The 23,302-nt window shown below is 40.0% G+C and overlaps 1 protein-coding gene across 1 annotated transcript in view; it reads right to left on the bottom strand.

Moving 5' to 3' along the window:
* LOC120517602 (adenylyl cyclase-associated protein 1-like) overlaps positions 1-23,302 on the bottom strand; it is a 48,362-nt gene that overhangs the window by 9,680 nt on the left and 15,380 nt on the right. Inside the window, exons 5-12 of the mRNA XM_039740012.1 lie at positions 21,688-21,831; positions 21,517-21,602; positions 17,744-17,849; positions 17,229-17,412; positions 14,272-14,471; positions 8,402-8,525; positions 6,821-6,903; positions 6,583-6,726 (exon numbers count right to left, since the gene is read on the bottom strand). Of these exons, the coding sequence (XP_039595946.1) occupies positions 6,583-6,726; positions 6,821-6,903; positions 8,402-8,525; positions 14,272-14,471; positions 17,229-17,412; positions 17,744-17,849; positions 21,517-21,602; positions 21,688-21,831 (1,071 nt within the window). The remainder of the gene's footprint in view (positions 1-6,582; positions 6,727-6,820; positions 6,904-8,401; positions 8,526-14,271; positions 14,472-17,228; positions 17,413-17,743; positions 17,850-21,516; positions 21,603-21,687; positions 21,832-23,302) is intronic.

Below are 23,302 nucleotides of genomic sequence, written 5' to 3'. Positions count from 1 at the left end.
GTCCAAGGATGTCAGAGACAAAATTGTAGACCTGCACAAGGCTGGAATGGGCTACAAAACCATTAGCAAGAAGCTGGGAGAGAAGGTGACAACTGTTGGTGCGATTGTTCGAAAATGGAAGGAGCACAAAATGACCATCAATCGACCTCGCTCTGGGGCTCCACGCAAGATCTCACCTCGTGGGGTGTCAATGGTTCTGAGAAAGGTGAAAAAGAATCCTAGAACTACATGGGAGGAGTTAGTTAATGACCTCAAATTAGCAGGGACCACAGTCACCAAGAAAACCATTGGAAACACATTACACCGCAATGGATTAAAATCCTGCAGGGCTCGCAAGGTCCCCTGCTCAAGAAGGCACATGTGCAGGCCCGTCTGAAGTTTGCCAATGAACACCTGAATGATTCAGAGAGTGACTGGGAGAAGGTGCTGTGGTCTGATGAGACCAAAATAGAGCTCTTTGGCATTAACTCAACTCGCTGTGTTTGGAGGAAGAAAAATGCTGCCTATGACCCCAAAACACCGTCCCCACCGTCAAGCATGGGGGTGGAAACATTTTGCTTTGGGGGTGTTTTTCTGCTAAGGGCACAGGACAACTTAATCGCATTAACGGGAAAATGGACTGAGCCATGTATCGTGAAATCCTGAGCGACAATCTCCTTCCCTCTGCCAGGAAACTGAAAATGGGTCGTGGATGGGTGTTCCAGCACGACAATGACCCAAAACATACAGCAAAGGCAACAAAGGAGTGGCTCAAGAAGAAGCACATTAAGGTCATGGAGTGGCCTAGTCAGTCTCCGGACCTTAATCCAATAGAAAACCTATGGAGGGAGCTCAAGCTCAGAGTAGCACAGAGACCGCCTCGAAACCTTAGGGATTTAGAGATGATCTGCAAAGAGGAGTGGACCAACATTCCTCCTAAAATGTGCGCAAACTTGGTCATCAATTACAAGAAACGTTTGACCTCTGTGCTTGCAAACAAGGGTTTTTCCACTAAGTATTAAGTCTTTTTTTGTTAGAGGGTTCAAAAACTTATTTCCCTCAATGAAATGCAAATCAATTTCTATCTTTTATTTAAAGTTATTTTTTCGATTTTCCTTTTGATGTGCAATCTGCCACTGTTGAAATAAACCTACCATTGAAATGATACTGTTCTGAGACTTTTCATTTCTTTGTCATTGGACAAACTTACAAAATCAGTGAGGGGTCAAATAATTATTTCCTCCACTGTACAGTATCATATCATTTGCATATAGTCATATTTTCTGTTCGAGTCCTTTTCTGATAATCCCCTTTATCTCTAATGCATTTTGAAAGTAAATGGCCAATGGCAATTGTAAAAAACAATGGTGATAGGGGGCATCCTTGTTTGGTGCCACATTTGAGTTTGTAGTAGTTTGAGATAATTTTGTTAATACAGACAGAGGCTTCTGGACTGGTACAAATTTATTTTATCAATGCACATATATTTGGGCCAAACCCAAATCTGTGCAATGAGTGAAAAGGTAATCCCATTCAACCATGTCAAATGCTTTTTCTTTGTCCAAAGATAATAAGATCTCTGGTGTATTTGATTTTATGGGTGAGTATATTTCATTAAACAAGGCAGAAGATTAGAAACTAAGTGTCGGTTTATAATAAATCCGTTTTCATTTTGTGGTATTACAATTCTTTTTACTAGAACTTTGGAGATCATCTTATTATCATTACTCAGAAGAGAAACTCATCTCTATGATGCACATTGTCCTTATTTTTCTTTGGATAGATGGTAATTAATCCTTGGCAAAAGGTTTGAGGTAGATTTTGTTGTCTCTAGTTTCAATAAATGTTGCTAATAATAGGGGAGATAACTTGTGTGAACATTTCTATAAAATTCCACTGGAAAGCCATTAGGGCCTGCTGTTTTCCCACCTTGGAGTGAGTGTATAGCATCCAGTAATTCTGAAAGTGTGAGAAGTTTCTTTTGTTCATCTGCACCAAGTATTTAGCCATGATACTGTATTTGTAATGCATCAAAAAACCCATTAGATTGCGTCTAATCTTCTTTAAACTGAGTGGAATATAAGGACTTATAGTACTCCCTAAATGTGTCAATGATTATATCTCCATCTGTGTTGGTAATTTCTGTAATTCCTGCCTGTGGATTTCTTGAGCTAAGATATTATTAACTGTTTTCTATTCAAGAAAATTAAATTCTGTGTATTGCTGCTCAGAAACATGTTTTTCTGCGATAATGAATGCATTTTAAAGTATATCTGCAACCCGGAGTCTCCACCTTGGAGCTCCATGTTGGTGGAGCTAACTTATTAGATAATTCTTGGTACTTTTTGAGTCAGATAAGCCCCCCAATACCCTAGTGTAACTGGGCAGAGGTCTGGAGATCTGCAGCTAGACTATATTGACACACAGCTACTTGGAGTTGGGCCAGATAATTTGTTTTCTGGACTGGTCTTAGCTTGTGGGCCACCAGTTGAGGTGACCTAGTGTGCACCCAATGATGCATTCAGCTGAATGCACCAATCTCTGCAGAACCTTGCAGTTTCCAAACCAGGCAGTAATAATTCCTGTCATGATATTTTTGATAGTGGATATACAGGAATTCTTTGATATCTGGGAGAGCAGCCTAAAACCTCTAGGCATCTAAGGTTGTAAAATACATTGGTTTGCTTTCTTCACCAAGGTGTCAATGTGCTTGGAACTGGTCAAGTCCTCTATGAAGTGGACACCATGGTATCTAAAACTGCACTCCTTTTCCACCTGTCTGCTGTTAATTCCAAGGGGGTGGTTTTCTCCCAAAGTCCACAATCAGCTCCTTTGTCTTGCTGATATTCAGGAGAAGTTCAGTGTGACAGATAGTCCACTTCATTCACATAAGCCTCCTCATTGATGTTAGAGATCAGGCCCAAAACAGCAAATGTGAAAATGATGACAGAGTCATGTACAACCACGCAGCCATGTATATAGAGCGAGTACAGCAAAGGACACAGAACTTAGCCTTGTGGAGCATGTTTGTTGAGAGTGAGGGGTAATGAAATGTGGTCACTCACTTGAACCTGGTGGATGAGCTTAGAGGGGTTTATTGCATTAAATGCCGAACTATAGTCTGTAAATAGTATTCATACATAATTCCCTATACCTGTCCAGGTGGGCCAGCACTGTATAAAGGATCGAAGTACATATACTGGCAGAAACATTTTTTTATCATTATTAAAAATGAATACCGTGCTTAAGTGTGTCTATTTGAAGATGTGCCTCATAAAAATAAATTGAATTGGGCTTAGACCTGTGACATGGTAGTGCATTAGCTGGTGCTGCTGCTTCTCACCTCCAGCATCCTAGGTTTTAATCCTAGGCTTAGGAGGCACTGCCTTTGTGGAGTCTGCATGCTCTCCTTGTGTGTCTAGTGGGTTTTCTCAAGATAATCTGGATTTCCCTTCACATACTAAAGATGGCCCCACATGTATGAGTATGCCAGTTGAAGGTTTCAAGTTTAGAGTAGGCATAAAAATGTATTGGTTAAGGCTGAGGACTTCAAACCCTGAGGTTGTGGGTTCATATCCCGCTACTTACACATTGTGACCATGAGCAAGTCACTTCACCTGCCTGTGTTTCAACTGAAAAAACAAAAAAAAAATGTAACAAATTGTAAACCCAAATTTGAGTAAAGGCATCAGCCAAATAAATAAACGTAAATGTAAAATTGGTTTCTGCCTTGTTCCCAGTGCTGCCAGAACAATGTCAAACTCATCAACCCTTAACTGGAATAAGCAGGATGGATGAATAAAAATGGGTGAGGTGGAGGTGCAGTGATCGGAATTGCTTCTTTACAAATTAGACAGATTCATGTATTTTTGGCATGTTCTCATCATACACGCTTGGTTTCCTTATACATCACAAGGTCATGTATGTTTTGTTAATTGGGTTGTTTAATTTTGTCACATGTAAGTGCAGTTGTCTGGCATTCAACTAGTGTCTCTTCTGGAGTTGGTTCAGTCCTTGCACTTGGTGCTTCTGCACAGGGCTAGATTAATGCCAACTGGCCTTTCATTGGTTAACTGACAAGACATTAAGAGTCAATAAATGCTGAAGGTGAATAAGAGACTAAATCGCACCTCATTTATGTAAATAGTAAAAGAAATAACCAAATAAAGAGCCTAAGGGCCACACAATGGTGAGTTAAATGCTTGCCAAAACTAGCGAGATGTATTTACACTTGACGGAAATAAAACTCTTACACCATGAGGTGGAAACAAATGTGGCATCTGACAACAATTCCAATACCAAACGTTTTAACTTTAGACACTCATCATGCCAAAGAAAGCACTTTTTTAACAATGCAAACAAAGTTGAATATGACAGGTAGGGATAATTACCAAAAAAAAAAAAAAAAACTAAAAACTGAGCAAAGTTGGGTGTGGTAGTTAAAGAGTTAGGGGCATTATTGCCAGGGATGCCACTCTTCCCTTGGGTCCTAAACAGATTTTTATTTTTCTTAATGGTTAATCCAGTACTGCTGCTGGGGTATGTCTTCAACCCAGGGCAACTCCATATTGCACTTGACAGGTTAAGAAAGTGGGTAGAAGGAAGAACAAAAAGTGATACAGTCATGTGAAAAAGTGAGCACACCCCATGGTGATTACTGATGTTTTCAACATGCTTGAATTGACAAACTGTAGATTGTCATTGAAATAGTCAAATTGACATGGTGTAATTATTCTCATAATCAAAATTAACAAAAATATCACAACCTCGAATCCAAAAACTTAGAATCAGGTGTTCCAAATGAGGTACCAAAGATTAGGACCTCCTAAAGGAGTACGCAGGTAGCCCTGTCTTATTGAAACCACAGATATCTGGGGTCTGTGTGGTGTCATCATGCAAGTTCAAAAGAGTTCTCTAAGGCCTTCAGAAAGAAGCTGGTGAAAGTCTAGAAATCTGACATGGTATTAAAAATATTACTAAACGACAGATCATTCCACTGTAAGGAAAATCATCTGTAAGTACAGCAGACCTCAAACGACTGGTAATTTATTTAGGACTGGCCAGCCCAGCAAATCCAGCTGACTGGTACTAAAAGGAGTCTCTAAGAACTGCAAAATTCAAGATCTGCATGTGACTCTTGCAAATGTTGGTGTGAAAGTGCATGCATCTACAATCAGGAAGAGACTACACAAATTTGACTTGGAGGTGAGGAGTGCCAGGAAAAGGCCTTTGCTGTTTAAAAAGAACAATAAAGCAAGACTAAAGTTTGCCATTGGACATCTAGGCACAGACCATGCCTTCTGGAACAATATGCTCTGGACAGATGAATCAAAAACAGAGTTGTTTGGAAACAGTAAACATGTTTGACACTATTTCATGGAAAAACCTCAAACCAGCTGTCAAGCATGGTGGTGGAAATGTTATGGTTTGGAGTTGCTTTGTTGCCTCAGTCAACTATGAATTCTGCATCATATCAAAGTGTGTTTGAGGAGCCTTTGAGGCCATCTGTCAGAAAGATGAAGTTGAACCGGAAATGTACGTTTCATCATGATAATAATCCAAAAACACACTGGCAAATCCACTAAGGAATGGCTCACAAGCAAGAAATTAGAATATTATGGCCTAGTCAAAGCCCTGTGATTTAAACCCCATTGAAATGATTTGGGGGATTTGAAATGGGGAGAACATGCAAAAAAAAAAAAAAAAAAAACCCACAAACATATTACAACTGATGGAATTCAACATTTAGGAGTTGTCAAACATTTCACCAAGTCAATGTCAGAGACTGGTGAGAAGTTTTGCAAAACGCCTAAAAGAAGTCATAAATGCTAAAGGGCAATACCAGTTTTTGAGGCCAAGGGTAGACTTACTTTTTCTCAGCAGACCATTACACAATTGAAATTTCTGTTGAATAATTTCTTAAAATGGCATTTTTTCCTACTGTGTGGGTACAGTTTGCATGAAGATCTACTGTTTGCATGTTCAAATATGTTGAAAAAGTCAACAATTCCCACAGGGTGTACTTACTTTTTCACATAGCCATATAATCCTGGGCGGAAATCTATGAATGTTGGTCTGAGCCCTGATCCCTGTCACGTTATTACAAACCAAATAAAAGAGATCTATTAAGTGCGTACCTATGGAATGTGGAGTGCAAAAATGCAGCAGCAGTACCACCTAACTTGTGTAGCCATAACTACTTTCACAAATGCTTTACTTCAATAAAACATTGTCCATTAATAGTTGTGTTTCTAAAGTGGAAATTATTATGCAATCAAACCCAGACCTCACCATGGGCTACAACTGCCTGTGCAATCCATTGAAACTCCTTAATCTGAAACAAGCACTGATTTAATAACGCTAGAAAAACATAATCAGATGGCTCTGTTTCCATTATGTTAACACTGAATGACCTACTAAACAACACCCATCACTCCCAGCAGACTGATGCACCTGAAGGTATACATTTTTTAAACTGTTTACTAAATAAGGTGTAGAGAAGATTTGTCAGGCAACAAGATGGTGACACCAGCCCATGAAAACCAAAAGAAGACAGACATGGCTCAGCACACAAATAGGATTCCTGCACAGAAGTCTACTCACAAATTCCCCTTGGGCATCGGGCACCAAGATGTTCATCTCAGATGACTTGGCACTGATGATCTCACACTGTGTAGAATCCTTGCTCAGGTATATGTGACAGCCATCAGTCTTGTTGATTGAGATAGTGGGCACCTTTCCCATCACCTGAAGGTTAAGAATACAGTTATGATGAGCACAAAGCAAACAATTAACAAACAACATAAAGAAGGCATCTTATCACCCGATTGCACCACCATACCTGAATTTTTGTATCCTTGCAGTTGATCACATCCACTATCCCAACAACATCATCAAAAACCAAGCCCACCTTTGTACAGTTATCTATAGTAAGAAGAACACAAGAGATGGACTGGTATGAACCAATACACAGAAAATGTACAGTGAAAATGGCTGAAGGCTCTGGATGACCAAATGGGACTTAGAGGCTACATATGAGAAATATAAGGGAGAATCCCTGCCCTCTGATTATGTATGCATAAACAATTATACTACATTGTATGCTGGGAGTAAAAGCTGCATTGCAAAGCAAGTTAAATATTCACTAACCAGCCACTTTATTAAGTACACCTGTTCAACAGCCTGTTAATGCAAATATCTAACCAGCCAATTACAGTACATGGCAGCAACTCAATGCATTTAGGCATGTAGACACTTCAAGATGACCAGAACATTACAATGGGAAAGAATGGTGATTTAAGTGACTTTGAATGTGGCATGGTTGTTGGTGCCAGACAGACTGGTCTGAGTATGTCAGAAACTGCTGATCTACTGGGATTTTCACACACAACCAACTCTAGGGTTTACAGAGAATGGTCTAAAAAAAAAGAAAACAATCTCCAGTGAGTCTCTGGATGAATATGCCTTGTTAATGCCAGAGGTGAGAGGAGAATGGCCAGACTGGTTCAAACTGATAGAAAGGCAACACTTGTTACAACTGAGGCATACAGAAGAGCATCTCTAAACACACAACATCTCGAACCTTAAAGCAGATGGGCTACAGCAGCAGGAGACCACACCGAGTGTCACTCCTGTCACTTAAGAACATGTAACTGACAATACAAGATTGAAGAAAACATGAAAGCATAGATTCATCCGGCCTTGTATCAATGGTTCAGGTTAGTGGTAGTTGTGTAGTGGTTTGGAGGATTTTCTTGGCACACTGTGAGCCTCTTAGTACCAATTGATCATCTTTTAAATGCTAATACCTGAGTATTGTTGCTGATCATGTCCATAACCACGGTGTACTCATCTGCTGATAGCTACTTCCATAAGGATAACACGCCATGTCACAAAGCTCAAATGACCTCAAACTGGTTTCTTGAACAAGACAATGAGTTCACTGTACTTAAATGACCTCCACAATCCCCACATCCTAATCCAATAAAGCACCTTTGGAATGTGGTGGAACGGAAGATTTGCATCATGGAAGTACAACCAACAGATCGGCAGAAACTGTACAATACTGTCATTTCAATTAAGAACTAAAATCCCTGAGGAATGTTTCCAGCACCTTGTTGAGTCTATGCCATGAAGAATTATGGCAGTTCTGAAGGAAAAAGGGGGTCCAACCCAGTACTAGCAAGGTGTATCTAATAAAGTGGCCAGCGAGTGTATATATAACGCTTTTTGCACCATATTTCTCTCATTTGATTATTTCCCCCATGGTTATTGAAGGGGTATATATAAGGTTCAAGTATGTCCTGCATTCAGTAAAGGACACAATCCCAGGGAGCAAGCCACCCCCTGCTGGAGACACACCCAAAACATTCAAGTGTCAGTGGAGTGAAATGTAAGAAGACATTTTCTCTGTTTTACTCACCCAGTGTGATGGAGTTGATTTTGCCTTTTATTTGCAGCGTGCTACCGTGGCATTTAAACATATAGACTACCTGCTTCAGCTCCGTGTTACTGATTACGAGCTCCTGGGCATCGACTTGGTTCTCCTATTTGGATAGTCAGACCCCAAATAAAAGTGAATGAAGAGAAACACATTTAGTATTTAGTGCTTATGTTAGACAACACTTACATAACATTTACTTATTTTAACATTTTATCATTTTTTACTTTTCCTTAATATGATGAAGGTAAATGTGGTGTGATCGGGACAAGATTTCCTTTGAAGCAATAGTTAATGTGTGTCGCAATGCTGACCTGTGCAATAGTCAAACCTGACTAGTTCAGGATATTAGCGGATGGATGGCATTAAGGGTCTGTCAAAGCAGCAGGTGCAGGCTCTGCCGAGCTTCGCATATCCCACCCTGCCACTTGCTCTGTATGTGCATCTGTTAACTTCATCAATGCTTGTACTGTATTTTCTTGAGCAGCCTTCTTCACTAAAAGATGGCAGTATTAGTTGAAGGACAGGAAGCAACCCCGGAGAGTACAGCCACACTCATCCACAGATTCTCCAAGTACCCTAACATGTGCATGTTTTAGATGTATATCAGGTTTTCCTCCAGGATTTCCCAGTATTTTGCTGCAGTCATCATACCCTCATAAGCCTTCCAAGTCCTGCTGTAGAGAAGTATCCTGTCAGTCTGATGCTGCCACCACGATGGTGTGTTTTCCATTATGTGCAATGTTTGGAAACATGATGTTTAGTCTGATGGCCACAAAGTTCAATTTTGGTCTCATCAGACCATAAAAACCTTTTCCAGATTAGTTCAGAGTCTTCAAAGTGACTTCTGGCAAACTTTAGCTGATGCATCATGCACATCTTTCCTCTTTGCCACTCTGCCATAAAGCCTGGTGTCACACCCAGCAACTATTGTTGTCTGCACAGTCTCTCCAATATCACCCACTGTAGCTTGAAACTCATTCAGAGTTCTCAGAAGTCTCTTGATGAGCTCCCTCATTGTCTTCTTCCATTTTTGTAGATGGTTTGTTCTAGGTAGATTTATAGCTGTATGGCACTCTTTGTTTCTTCATGATCGATTTAACTAGATATTCAGTGATTCAGATACTTCTTTTCTCCATCTGACCTGTGCTTTTAAATTCTCCCTTTTCAAGAAGTTGCTTGGAGTGTTCTTTTAACTTCACTGTGTAGACAAGGCCACCATACTTAGTCACCACAAACTGGAACATCCAGATGCAATTAATTGAAATCCAAGACAGGTGACATCCACTGAACTAATTCTGTGACTATTAAAACCAATTTGCGGCACCAGAGATGATTTATACTTGTATATTGATTGTAGTATGGCCACATTTCTTTAAAAATACATTTCCAGGTAGCCTGCCCCCCGTGCTAGATACAGCAAGTCTTTGGAAACCTGGGGAGCAAAAAAGCTTTGCCAGAGACAAGGGGAACATGTCCAAACCTGATGCAGACAACAACCAGGCATATGAGCCATGAGGCAGCGGCACCAATCACTACATGACTCATCAGAGAAAATATAAAAGGAATGTGTAACTGTATAGGAAAACACGAACCAGACTGACAAAAGAGTAAAACAGTAAGATATCAACTGACACAAGCAGGCATTTGAGTAAAATATAGAGTAAGCTAAATTCATATTTAGAGATATCTCAGAGTGAATTTCAGATGTAAAATGAAGTTGTTTTAAGATATGTGAAATTCATTTCCACAAATCTCAAAATATGTTCCTGTACATTTCAAGAGATCTGCAAAACATTTTGAGACATATTGTATTGCATTTCAGATACCTTAAACTGTACAGACCTACTTTAAAATATTTGAAATATTAAAATATTTAAAATGATCTCTTGATATCAATTTGAGATTCTGTCATGTAAAAAATGAAAAACACCCAATAGAAATTGTTGACTTTTTCAACATATCTGAACAGGCAAACATTAGATCTTTGTGCAAATAGCGACTATAAATTAAGGTGATGTACTTGAACAAATGACACATCAAATTGACATTGGTGTATTCATTCTTATAATCTAAATTAACAAAAATGTAGATTTGTCACATGGAAAAGTAAATACACCCCTACATTTATCATTAAATTAGAATCAGGTGTTTCAAATGACTGCGGTGGGCTGGCGCCCTGCCTGAGGTTTATTTCCTGCCTTGTTGGCTCCAGCAGACCCCCGTGACCCTGTAGTTAGGATATAGCGGGTTGGATAATGGATGGATGGATGGATGGATGTTTCAAATGAGGTTCCCATGATTAGATAACCTTTAGGGAAGGTGGGCCCTGTCCTATTTATACCACAGATATCAAGGGTCCAATGTTTTCTTTGCTATTAATGTGTGTGGTGTCATCATGCCCAGATTAAAACAGCTTTACATTTAAAAAGATTAAAAGATTTAAAAAGATCATCAGATTATTTGAAATCAAGCATTCCACTGTAAGGAAAAACATCTACAAGTGGTATACATTTCAAATGACGGAGGAATGCTTGGCCCTGCAAATTCAGCTCCATGAAACTCAAAATTTCATTGCTGGATCTGCAGGTGTCTCTTGCAACAGTTGGTGTCAAATTACATGCATCTACAATCAGAAAGAGACTGCACAAATTTGACCTGCATGTGAAGTGTGCTAAGAAAAAGCCTTTGCTGTTCAAAAAAAATATTACAGCAACACTAGGTTTTACCATTGAACATCTCGGCAAAGACCAGGGGCCTCATGCATAACGCCGTGCATGGAATTCACACAAAAACATGGCATACGGACAAAAGCAGAAATGTGCGTACGCACAAAAAAATCCAGATGCATGTATCTGTGCAAATGCCAGCTTCCACGTTCTTCCTCTCCATAAATCCAGGTCAGCATGAAAAGTAACGTACGTGCACGCGCCTGCCATCCCACCCCATCTCCTGCCAGAATTATGCCTCTTTGAATATGCAAATCAATATAAATTTCCCTTAAGTTCAGCATTCTGTGAAAAGACAATGGCAAAAGCATGGGGGAAAGTAGAAGTATTTCAGCAATTACCAAGTGGAGGCAAGGAAAAACGTACTATTTGTTGGTTTAAACAATGGTATAAACAACAAAAGGAAGCTGATAGAGTGTCGGAGAAACTCGAAAGCTCAAGTTCACAAAGTCCCACAGTGCCGGAAATAAAAAATAAGTGGTCAGATATTAAAGTGCCATGAAAAGACGAGTAGTAGCACACCGTCTAAGTGTCATATGGAAGCTTATTAGGGTACACAGAAAAGAAAAAAAATTGGGACACAATGGGGAAAAAAGCTTAAAATTTTTTTGTCATTAAAGTAGAATGTCATAAACTTCATCTTAAAATTGTTTAATTTACTAGTTTCTCAAATCCCATTGTAAGTAAAGTAGCACGTTAAATGATTTGTTTTGCATGTGTTCTTCTATGTGCTCTATGTGTGTGAATCACTACTTGCTTCTTAAACCGGCTTTCTCTTCCTCCGACAGGACACAGAATACATTACATTCATGATATCACAGCTCACTGAACAATTTAAATACTAAGATGTATACTTGATGTCATGATGATAGGAATTAAAGCATGTATTAAACATGGGAACACGGTGGAGCAGAGATAGTGACAAACTGACGCCCCCCATCCAGAGATTGTTCCAGCCTCCCGCAAGATGCTTCATGCGTGATCTTCGCTGAAATAATTTATTACAGCAGTACTGTCTCTTCAAACATACTAACCAACAATTCCTGTTCTTACTTTTCTTTCTCCAAGTAACTAATCGCCACACAATCAGCTCTGTAATAGATGTAAAGCCATCTGTAAGCTTGGAATGCAGATTCTTTGAAACTTTTAAGTAACATTAAAAAGTAGTACATGTTTAATTATTCTATCCATCTATCCATCCAGGGTTGTGCCAATCCCAGTGAGTGAACGGGGCACCAGCTCGTCACTAGCGCTGTGGCACCATGTCCTCACATGTTTAATTATTAACAATGTTGATTATTTAAATGATGTTAGCATTTTATCTGTGTAATATAATAGACATACTTTGCTGCATTTCATCTTAAAAACATCAAGAGCTACAAGAAGACAGGACTTGGAAATCTAAATCGACTTAAGAAGCCAGTTGAGTTGTCATTATATGTAAATACGCGCTTTATAAAGTGGCTCAGTTTTTGCAATATTATAACTGTATCGCAAGTTTACAGTGAGGTAATTGTACTTATAAGTACAAACAGTTCTACCCGGAGCACTTGATGGACTGATTGAGTGCATTCATAGTTCTTGGGATAAAACTGTTTCTGGACTACGAGGTTCCTACAGGAAAGGCTCTGAAGCTTTTGCTGTATAGGTGAAGTTTAAATAGACTGTGCGCATGGCTGAGGCAGCATGTGCTTGATGCTGTATACTGATAATTCTCTTTCCGATCAGCAGCTCCAGAGCTGTGATTCCACACTCAGATACACTGGGATAAATACTCCGAGTGGTGCAGTGAGAGTAACAATGCTAAAGTAGCTATGATATTTGGAATAGTTTGGCCATTCCATGGACCATTATATTGTTACAGGTTAATTACAATTAGATATCTTAAAACTAAAAAACGATATACAGTTAATTTCAGTGTATTTGATAAAGCCATGTCAGGGATGTGGATCTAAAAAAGAAACGGAACCCACACTGGAACAATAGCACTGCTTTAATGCTGTGCCGCCAGTTTGCAAAACCGAGTGGAGAACTTGTGTATGCCAGGGATTCAGCTGGCGTGAAAATTTGTGTGGCTTTACACCAAGTTTAGTTTTTATACATCGCAATGTGAGCATGGAAACTGTTTATACTTGTGGCCCCAGATGTTTTGGAAAAATGTGCTCTGGACAGAAAAATTAAATAGAGTTCTTTAGCCACAGTAACAGTAGACAGAATTTCAGGAGAAGAACCATATACCAAGTGTGAGGCATGGGGGTTGTTTGCTGCCTCAGAGCCGGGGCAGCTTGCAGTCACTGAGCTAACTATGAAGTCTGCATCATATCAAAGTGTACCTGAGAATAAAATAAGGCCATCTGTCCAAAAGGTGATGCTGAACCGCAAATGGGCCTTTCAACATGATAATAATCTAAATCACACTGGCAAATCCACCAAGGAATGGCTCTAAAAGAAGAAATGGAGTTTTATGGAGTGGTCTAATCAAAACCCTGATTTGAATCACAGTGAATTTTTTTGTGGGGGGGAGTATTTGAAATTCACAGGACTTCCAAGAAAACCCACAAATATCTTGCAACTAAAGAAATTTTGCACGGTGGAGTGATCCAAAATTTCATCGAGTTGATGACATAATCTGACGAATAGTTCTGCAAAACACCCACAGTAAGTCATTTCTGCCAAAGGGGACAACACAAGCTTCTGAAGCCAAAGTAGGGCTTACTTTTTTGCCAGTAGATCTTTACATCTCTTGATATTTTTGTTGACTAAATGATTGAAAAAGCTATTTTTCTTTTTTTTCCCTCAGTCGATCACTTTTACCTGTAGGCACCGTTTGCATGAAGATCTACTGTTTACCTGTGCGATATGTTGAATGAGTCAACAATTTCCATCGGATGTACTTAGTTTTTCACATATCTATCTAAAAAATACATTAAATAAAACTTGAAATATTTCAGATTACTTGAAACAGATGTATTTTCAGATTATCTGAAATTCACTGCAGGATATCTTAAAATACATTTTCAGATACCTTAAAACGCATTTTTAAATATCTGTAAATGTCACTTTGGCTTGTCATAAAACTAAACATATTACACAAACACCTACATGGATACCATACATACGCACCACTCTCCACTTCTTTCCATCCAGTTCCAAAACCGGTGGCAGTTTGGTCATCTCTTTCGATGTTTTTTGGGTGGCAGTAACTCTGCTTGATACTGGTTTCAGCGTAGTGCCGAAAGCAGCTGCACTATGCATTGGACCAGCCTGTGCCTTTAGGATAGGATTCTTATTGGGTTTCTGGTCATCTGATACATGCCTCAAAACTAAAAAAGGGCACAAAAACAAAGTGGACAAATGTTTAGCAATTCACCAATTCATAACTACTGAAAGAGATAACTGTGTATGATGCATGTGGTTGCTGCCACTCAGCACAGAATGCCTCCACTTCTGGACTGAACTTTATTCCTGAATGCTGTGCTTATTCAGTTTTTGATGACCTGATTTCAAAAGCAGCGTCTGGGAGTGGCAAGTGGGACGACTGACCCAGGCCCTGTGCCTAAAGGGGCCCCGCTTTTGAGATCTGAACGTCCTGTTTGAGCAATTTTTCAAGTTATATTCTCCAGAATATATATATATATATATATATACTGTATATATAAACTGCTCAAAAAAATTAAAGGAACACTTTGAAAACACATCAGATCTCAATGGGAAAAAGAAATCCTCCTGGATATCTATACTGATATAGACTGGGTAATGTGTTAGGAACGAAAGGATGCCACATCGTTTGATGGAAATGAAAATCATCAGCCGACAGAGGGCTGAATTCAAAGACGCTCCAAAAATCAGAGTGAAAAAATTATGTGGCAGGCTAGTCCATTTTGCCAAAATTTAATTGCAGCAACTCAAAATTGTACGCAGCACTTTGTATGGCCCCTGTGTTCTTGTATACAAGCCTGACAACATCGGTGCATGCTTCTAATGAGATGAGAGATGGTGTTGTGGGGGATCTCCTCCCAGATCTGGACCAGGGCATCACTGAGCTCCTGGACAGTCTGAGGTGCAACCTGGTGGCATTGGATGGACCAAAACATAATGTCCCAGAGGTGTTCTATTGGATTTAGGTCAGGAAAGTGTGGTGGCCAGTCAATGGTATCAATTCCTTCATCCTCCAGGAACTGCCTGCATACTCTCACCACATGAGGCCAGGAATTGTCATGCACCAGGAGCCACTGTACCAGCATAGGGTCTGACAGTGGGTCCAAGGATTTCATCCTGATGCCTAATGGCAGCCAAGGTGCCTTTGTCAAGCCTGTAGCGGTCTGTGTGACCCTCCATGGATATGCCTCCCCAGACAATCATTAACCCACCACCAAACTGCTCATGCTGAATGATGTTACAGGCAGCATAATGTTCTCCCTGGCTTCTCCAGACCCTTTCACTTCTGTTACGTGCTCAGGGTGAACCTGCTCTCATCTGTAAAAAGCACAGGGCACCAGTGGTGCATCTGCCAATTCTGGTATTCTATGGCGAATGCCAATCGAGCTGCATGCTGCTGGGCAGTGAGCTCAGGGCCCATTAGAGGACATGGGGCCCTTGGGTCACCCACATGAAGTCTTTCTGGTTGTTTGGTCAGAGACATTCACACCAGTGGCCTGCTGGAGGTCATTTTGTAGGGCTCTGGCAGTGCTCATCCTGTTCCTCCTTGCCCAAAGGAGCAAATACTGGTCCTGCTGATGGGTTATGGACCTTCTATGGCCCTCTCCAGCTCTCCTAGAGTAACTGCTTGTCTCCTAGAATCTCCTCCATGCCCTTGAGACTGTGCAGGGAGACACAGCAAACCTTCTGGCAATGACACGTATTGATGTGCCATCCTGGAGAAGTTGGACTACCTGTGCAACCTCTGTAGGGTCCAGGTATCACCTTGTGCTACCAGTAGTGACACTGACTGTAGCCAAATGCAAAACTAGTGAAGAAACAGTCAGAAAAGATGAGGAGGGAAAAATGTCAGTGGCCTCCACCTGTTAAACCATTCCTGTTTTGGGGCTCATCTTATTGTTGCCCCTCTAGTGCATCTGTTGTTAATTTCATTAACACCACAGCAGCTGAAACTGATTAACAACCCCCTCTGCTACTTAACTGACCAGATTAACATCCCAGAAGTTTCATTGACTTTATACTATACTCTGATTAAAAAGTGCTCCTTTAATTCTTTTGAGCAGTATATATATATATGATGCTTTTAAGAGGAATCCCTCTTCAAGGTCAAATTCCGTACATGTACGTCTTTGAAAAAATTCCTTTGTCCACCTTCATAAACCGTAAAGGGTTGCCAGTTTAATCCCTTCCTAAAATAGGTGTAGCCCATTAGTCACCTGGTTGGCTTCTCCTATCTATAGAAAAAGACATTGCATCCAGAGTATGAAGATGTCATCAACGAAAGGTGCATTTTCGTCTCTGAACCTGGAAACTGGTAAGAGATTTCATGATGATACTTCTACGTTAATTTCATACTTCCTGTCGAAACACTGAAACTCACATTTTATTTGTAGGCCATAAACATGTCCGAATATTAATGCACAAAAACACGTATCGCTAATGATAACCGTCTGACATGACATCAGCGTGAGTTATGACTATGACATCCTGGAAATCGAGACTCAGAATATACTTGCAATTTGGGTACTTTTCTAGAAGAGGCCCTGCTAATTTCTGCAGGATACTGTATTGCATTTCGCACTGTCGTGGTATTGTCATGAATTATGAATCACACTTTTTTAATAGAGTATAACATTAAATTTTGACAAAGTCCGCGTGTTATCTTGCAAAAATTTAGCTGAACACTGTAATGAGAAAATCCGGTGTATGTTAACAATATTTTTATTAAATTCGCACGCACATTTATACAGTCCACGCATACCCTTAACAATGTTTGACGTAACCGGCCCTGCATGGGGTTGGTCAACCCCTAGGCCTCACACACACCGAAGGCCATCTCTGCCTGATTGCATTAGGAAAGACTAACAGACTTCTAGCAGAGCCTGATATTTGCATAAGGCCACTCAAAACTCAAAACTCACCTTTTGTGATGTTTGCCCCCTGGTTGATCTCTGCAAAGAGAGCAGTGCGGGCAGTGGGATCCACAGGGTACTTTGGGAGGGTGAAACGAGGGGTAAATCTTTGCCAAGGGGATGAAGCCACATTTCGCTTCACTGGAGGAACCTCGGGTGTTGTGGGGAGGCATTGGACAGAGACCTTTGGGCCCTAAATGAGAAAACAGATGAGGCTACATCTTACTTTTTCTAATGAATTTTATTGTGACACATACAGAATCTACACCATCTCAGCACAAGCAGACTCCGGGTACAATAGAGAGTCACTCCAAACCTGTAGGCTTGATTTGTAATTTCTAGCCACTTGGTCAAAAAGTCCATAAAAATGCAGTTTAACAGGATTAATTGCTTAATATAAGGTGTAAGAAGAACTTTGGAAAGTAATAGCATTGAGTAATAAGAAAATGCAGCATTTAAGCCTAGTGGCCCAGTCTGTTTGGGTTATACACAAAATGGACAAAGCTGATGCTATTAGTTTTTACCGTTTTGCTCCAAGTTAGCCCAGTGGGGTGATATTCTTTAATGTAGACTTGGAGTTCTGACCAGATGTTCAGATATGACTTCACCCACTCAACTTGCTTTTTATCCCTGCGGTAAAGAACACACAGAGGATCAAAGAGAAATTCATGTTCTGGAGAGCAGAGTGGAGATAATAAAAGAGCTGTGATCCTTCTCTGCAAGTGGCACTGAGCAACATTAAATCAATGTATCTTTATTTCACAGCACACAATTTTCAACTTAACGGAGAATTCAAAACAGCAGTATGTAAACCATTTTGTAAAAAAATGTCTTATGTTCCAAAGTCATGAATCAAACAAAAGGAACAATTATGTTAGAACCTATAACAATAACTGACCTTAACTGGAGTGCAGCAACTTCAACATTTACAAATTCATGCATTGTACATATTTTGTTAGAGGATAGATAAACTGTATAATATTCAAAAGAGATGTGCTATGGAAAAGAACAGCATTAGGACATGTCAATGTTGTTTAGAATCTAAGAGATACAGTGCATCCAGAAAGTAGTCACAAGGATGATCAGGGGAAACAGGATGCACCTGAGCTCAATTTGGAGCTTCATGGCAAAAAATACTTATGTATATGTGGTTTCTCAGTTTTATTATTTTTAATAAATTTGCAAAAATCTCAAGTAAACTTTTTTTACGTTTTCATTATAGGGTGTTGTGTGTAGAATTCTGAGGAAAAAAATGAATTGAATCTATTTTGGAATAAGGCTGTAACATAACAAAATGTGGAAAAAGTGAATCGCTGTGAATACTTTCCGGATGCACTGTATGGTGTGCTATATTAAATATTCACAATTTCTGGTCCTGAGGAATTACTGGCAATCCCAAAAGACATTAGAACAATCTAGACGAGAAGAGGCCATTCAGCCCAACAAAGCTCACCAGTCCTATCCAATTAATTCTTCTAAAATAACATCTAGTCGGATTTTGAAATTCCCTAAAGTCCTACTGTCTACCACGCTACTTGGTCACTTATTCCAAGTGACCAAGTGTCTATGGTTCTCTATGTAAAGAAAAATGACCTAATGTTTGTGCAAAAGTTACCCTTAACAAGTTTCTAAAAGTGACCTCGTGTTCTTGATGAACTCATTTTAAAATAAAAGTCTCGATCTACTGTATTATTTCCCTTCATAATTTTAAATACTTCAATCATGTCACCACTTAACCTTCCTTTCTTTAAACTGTAAAGGCTCAGCTCTTTTAATCTTTCCTCACAACTCATCCTCTGTAGCCCTGGAATCAGCCGAGTCGCTCTCCTTTGGACCTTTTCCAGTGCTGCTATGTCCTTTTTGAATCCTGGAGACCAAACCTGCACACAGTACTCCAGATGAGTCCACACCAGTGCATTATAAAGCTTGAGGAGAACCTCCTTGGACTTGTACTCCACACATCAGGGTGCTAAATAACTTGACACTCTGTTAGCCTTCTTAATGGCTTCTGAACACTGTCTGGCAGTTGATAGCGTAGAGTCCACTACGACTCCTAAATCCTCCTCATAAGGTGTACTCTCTATTTTCAGACGTCCCATTGTGTATTCAAACCTAACATTTTTACTTCCTACAGTATATAGATTTGGGCAAATTTGTGGCAGATGAGCCTTACTGTCAGTAAATGTAAAGTATTACACATACAGTGGCTTGCAAAAGTATTCGGCCCCCTTGAACTTTTCCACATTTTGTCACATTACAGCCACAAACATGAATCAATTTTATTGGAATTCCACGTGAAAGACCAATACAAAGTGGTGTACACGTGAGAAAATCATACGATTCCAAACATATTTTACAAATAAATAACTGAAAAGTGGGGTGTGCGTAACTATTCAGCCCCCTGAGTCAATACTTTGTAGAACCACCTTTTGCTGCAATTACAGCTGCCGGTCTTTTAGGGTATGTCTCTACCAGCTTTGCACATCTAGAGACTGAAATCCTTGCCCATTCTTCTTTGCAAAACAGCTCCAGCTCAGTCAGATTAGATGGACAGCGTTTGTGAACAGCAGTTTTCAGATCTTGCCACAGATTCTCGATTGGATTTAGATATGGACTTTGACTGGGCCATTCTAACACATGGATATGTTTTGTTTTAAACCATTCCATTGTTGCCCTTGCTTTATGTTTAGGGTCGTTGTCCTGCTGGAAGGTGAACCTCCGCCCCAGTTTCAAGTCTTTTGCAGACTCCAAGAGGTTTTCTTCCAAGATTGCCCTGTATTTGGCTCCATCCATCTTCCCATCAACTCTGACCAGCTTCCCTGTCCCTGCTGAAGAGAAGCACCCCCAGAGCATGATGCTGCCACCACCATATTTAACAGTGGGGATGGTGTGTTCAGAGTGATGTGCAGTGTTAGTTTTCCACCACACACAGCGTTTTGCATTTTGGCCAAAAAGTTCCATTTTGGTCTCATCTGACCAGAGCACCTTCTTCCACATGTTTGCTGTGTCCCCCTCATGGCTTGTGGCAAATTGCAAACGGGACTTCTTATGGTTTTCTGTTAACAATGGCTTTCTTCTTGCCACTCTTCCATAAAGGCCAACTTTGTGCAGTGCACGACTAATAGTTGTCCTATGGACAGATTCCCCCACCTGAGCTGTAGATCTCTGCAGCTCGTCCAGAGTCACCATGGGCCACTTGGCTGCATTGAGTTTAGGTGGACGGCCTTGTCTTGGTAGGTTTACAGTTGTGCCATACTCCTTCCATTTCTGAATGATCTCTTGAACAGTGCTCCGTGAGATGTTCAAGGCTTTGGAAATCTTTTTGTAGCCTAAACCTGCTTTAAATTTCTCAATAACTTTATCCCTGACCTGTCTGGTGTGTTCTTTGGACCATGGTGTTGTTGCTCCCAGTATTCTCTTAAGACAACCTCTGAGGCTGTCACAGAGCAGCTGTATTTGTACTGACATTAGATTACAAACAGGTGCACTCTATTTAGTCATTAGCACTCATCAGGCAATGTCTATGGGCAACTGACTGCACTCAGAACAAAGGGGGCTGAATAATTACGCACACCCCACTTTTCAGTTATTTATTTGTAAAAAATGTTTGGAATTATGTATGATTTTCGTTCCACTTCTCAAGTGTACACCGCTTTGTATTGGTCTTTCACATGGAATTCAAATGAAATTGATTCATGTTTGTGGCTGTAATGTGACAAAATGTGGAAAAGTTCAAGGGGGCCGAATACTTTTGCAAGCCACTGTATGTGTAATACTTTACATTTACTGACAGTAAGGCTCATCTGCCACAAATTTGCCCAAATCTATATGCTGTCCAAGTCATTCTATAATGATTTAATGGATTCCACATTATCTGCCAATCAACCTATCTTGATATCATCTGCAAACTAAACCAGCTTGTTACTTACATTACTATCCAAAACATTTACATATATTAAAAACAGCAGCGGCCCCAACACTCACTCCTGATTGATGCCACTCTTAACGTCAGCCAATTCAAATAAGGTTCCTTGCACCGTCACCCTCTGCTTCCCATGTCTGGACTAATTCTGCACCCATCTAAAAACATCACCCTGAACTCACACTTACTTTGTTTAGTTTGGTGCCCAACCTCTCATGTGGCAACTTATCAAATACTTTCTGAAATGCCAGATAAATAATTTATATTGGATGTTGGCAACTACTGTAGGTTCTAATATAATTATTGTGCTATTATTCAGTTTTCATTATTCAGAACCCTTATACAGACCACCCAAACCAGTTAAAGGTTACTCACGTGTCCTTGAAGTCCTTAAGGACGCGATTTGTGTAGAATATAGCTGCATCTTTCATTTCCTTCACAAAGAGACCAGGTTTGGGGCTCTGTGGGAAACAACATTTTTTTTCAAAACAGCACTGTGTCATTCAGAGCTGATCTGCACTCTTATGACAAGTGGCAGCCACTTACCATTGTGACCCAGCCGAGTGCAGGGAGACTTTCACTGATGGCAGACAGGTGATTAAATTGTTTGCTTCCCCGATTATTTTCACGGAATTCTTGGACTTCTCGAACTTTTGAAGATATGGGCTGCAACAGGACAGTGAGTTCACTCTAGGAGGGGAAAGAGGTGTGTGGAAATGAGTTGTGAAAAAGTGCTAAGGAAGCTAAATATATGCAATTTGAAAGTGGGCTAGAGTCATGACTTTGTTTTTAATCATTTCTGAACAAATTTCAGAATTTTATTTAGTTCACAATTTAATTTCTGAAATAAAAATTTCTATGCATCGTTTGCAGTTAAAACTTATGTTTTTCATTATGTAGAACACTTTACTATATTTATTTGTATTCTTAAGAGCATGCCATTTTGGTTTATGGACGATGTCATTTTGCTGTCCTGTTACGTGCAGTTGCTAGGGACGTGTCCCTAGAAGTCATCAACATAACAGTTTAAAAGTTGGTCCCCATGTAGACTTTCACTTTCCTAGTTTGTGGATAACTTAAAAGCTCTTTGTGCATCACCTACTGTGTGAATTGTCTAGCACAAACAACATGTCTTTGTTTTTCTGACAATGAGATTTGAAAAACCATTTGGCTAGGAGACCCACTGCTTGTCTGACTACGTTTCATGTTCTGGTTTTTCTATTTATTTTCAGTTTGTTCACCTTGCCAATGGCAGAACAAGTAGGATGGTGACCAGGGTAATTCCTGATGTAGACTGTTAAAAACAAGCCTGCTGACCACCAATCATGAAACAGAGGAGTGGCTACAGCGTTTTGTCAATCAGTAACGGGGTGGAGGGGCAGTAGTCATAGACTCCGGAATTTTAGACAATCAAGCATGAGACCACTGCCCAGCAATCTTCTGGCAGGGTAGCAATTTGGGCTCTTGTTTTGCTAGCTGCCAGTCAAAACCTTCAGCTAGCCACTCAACATGGATGAACATGACTGGACTGTTCTGTGGGCTCTGGCTTTTAACTGTTTTTTTTTTTCATCCCATTATGCAAGTATGTATGGTTTGTGGCATGAGTTTGTTTTATTTTAATTTCAGGTTAGACCATAGTGTGTGTGTGTGTGTCTGTCTGTCTATTTATCTCAGACTTAAGAGAGCTCCTGGGCTGTCCAAACGTGCTAGGAGCTACCAGAAGATGGCATTCAGACAGAGCTCATCATGCACATTCAAAACGTTTTGGGAACACTTGACAACAATGAATATTCATTTAACAGACATGGGATAATATTTGTAACAAATCTTGTACATCATGTGATTGCTCCATGTATGCGAAAAGCCATACATGGTCAGCCAAAATGAAAGTATTGGTAATATCACGTGTTTTGACCACAACAAAAGGTAATGCACAGATTTATGTATTTCCACCCCACCCGACGTGGGATAATGTTAAATCAAGCTGCATTCACACAAATCGCTGGCTTTCCTGGAGTTGTTGGTGTGATTGATGGGATGCACATAAAGATTATTGCCCCAAATGTGGATTGCAAAAGATATCACAGTATCAACACACAGGTGGTCATGGATGTTAACTGTATTATTCAAGATGTTGTTGTTACGTGGCAGCAATTACGTA

Source organism: Polypterus senegalus, chromosome 17, assembly GCF_016835505.1.
Source record: "Polypterus senegalus isolate Bchr_013 chromosome 17, ASM1683550v1, whole genome shotgun sequence".
NCBI lineage: Eukaryota > Metazoa > Chordata > Cladistia > Polypteriformes > Polypteridae > Polypterus > Polypterus senegalus.
This window is presented reverse-complemented; position numbering and strand designations above follow the sequence as displayed.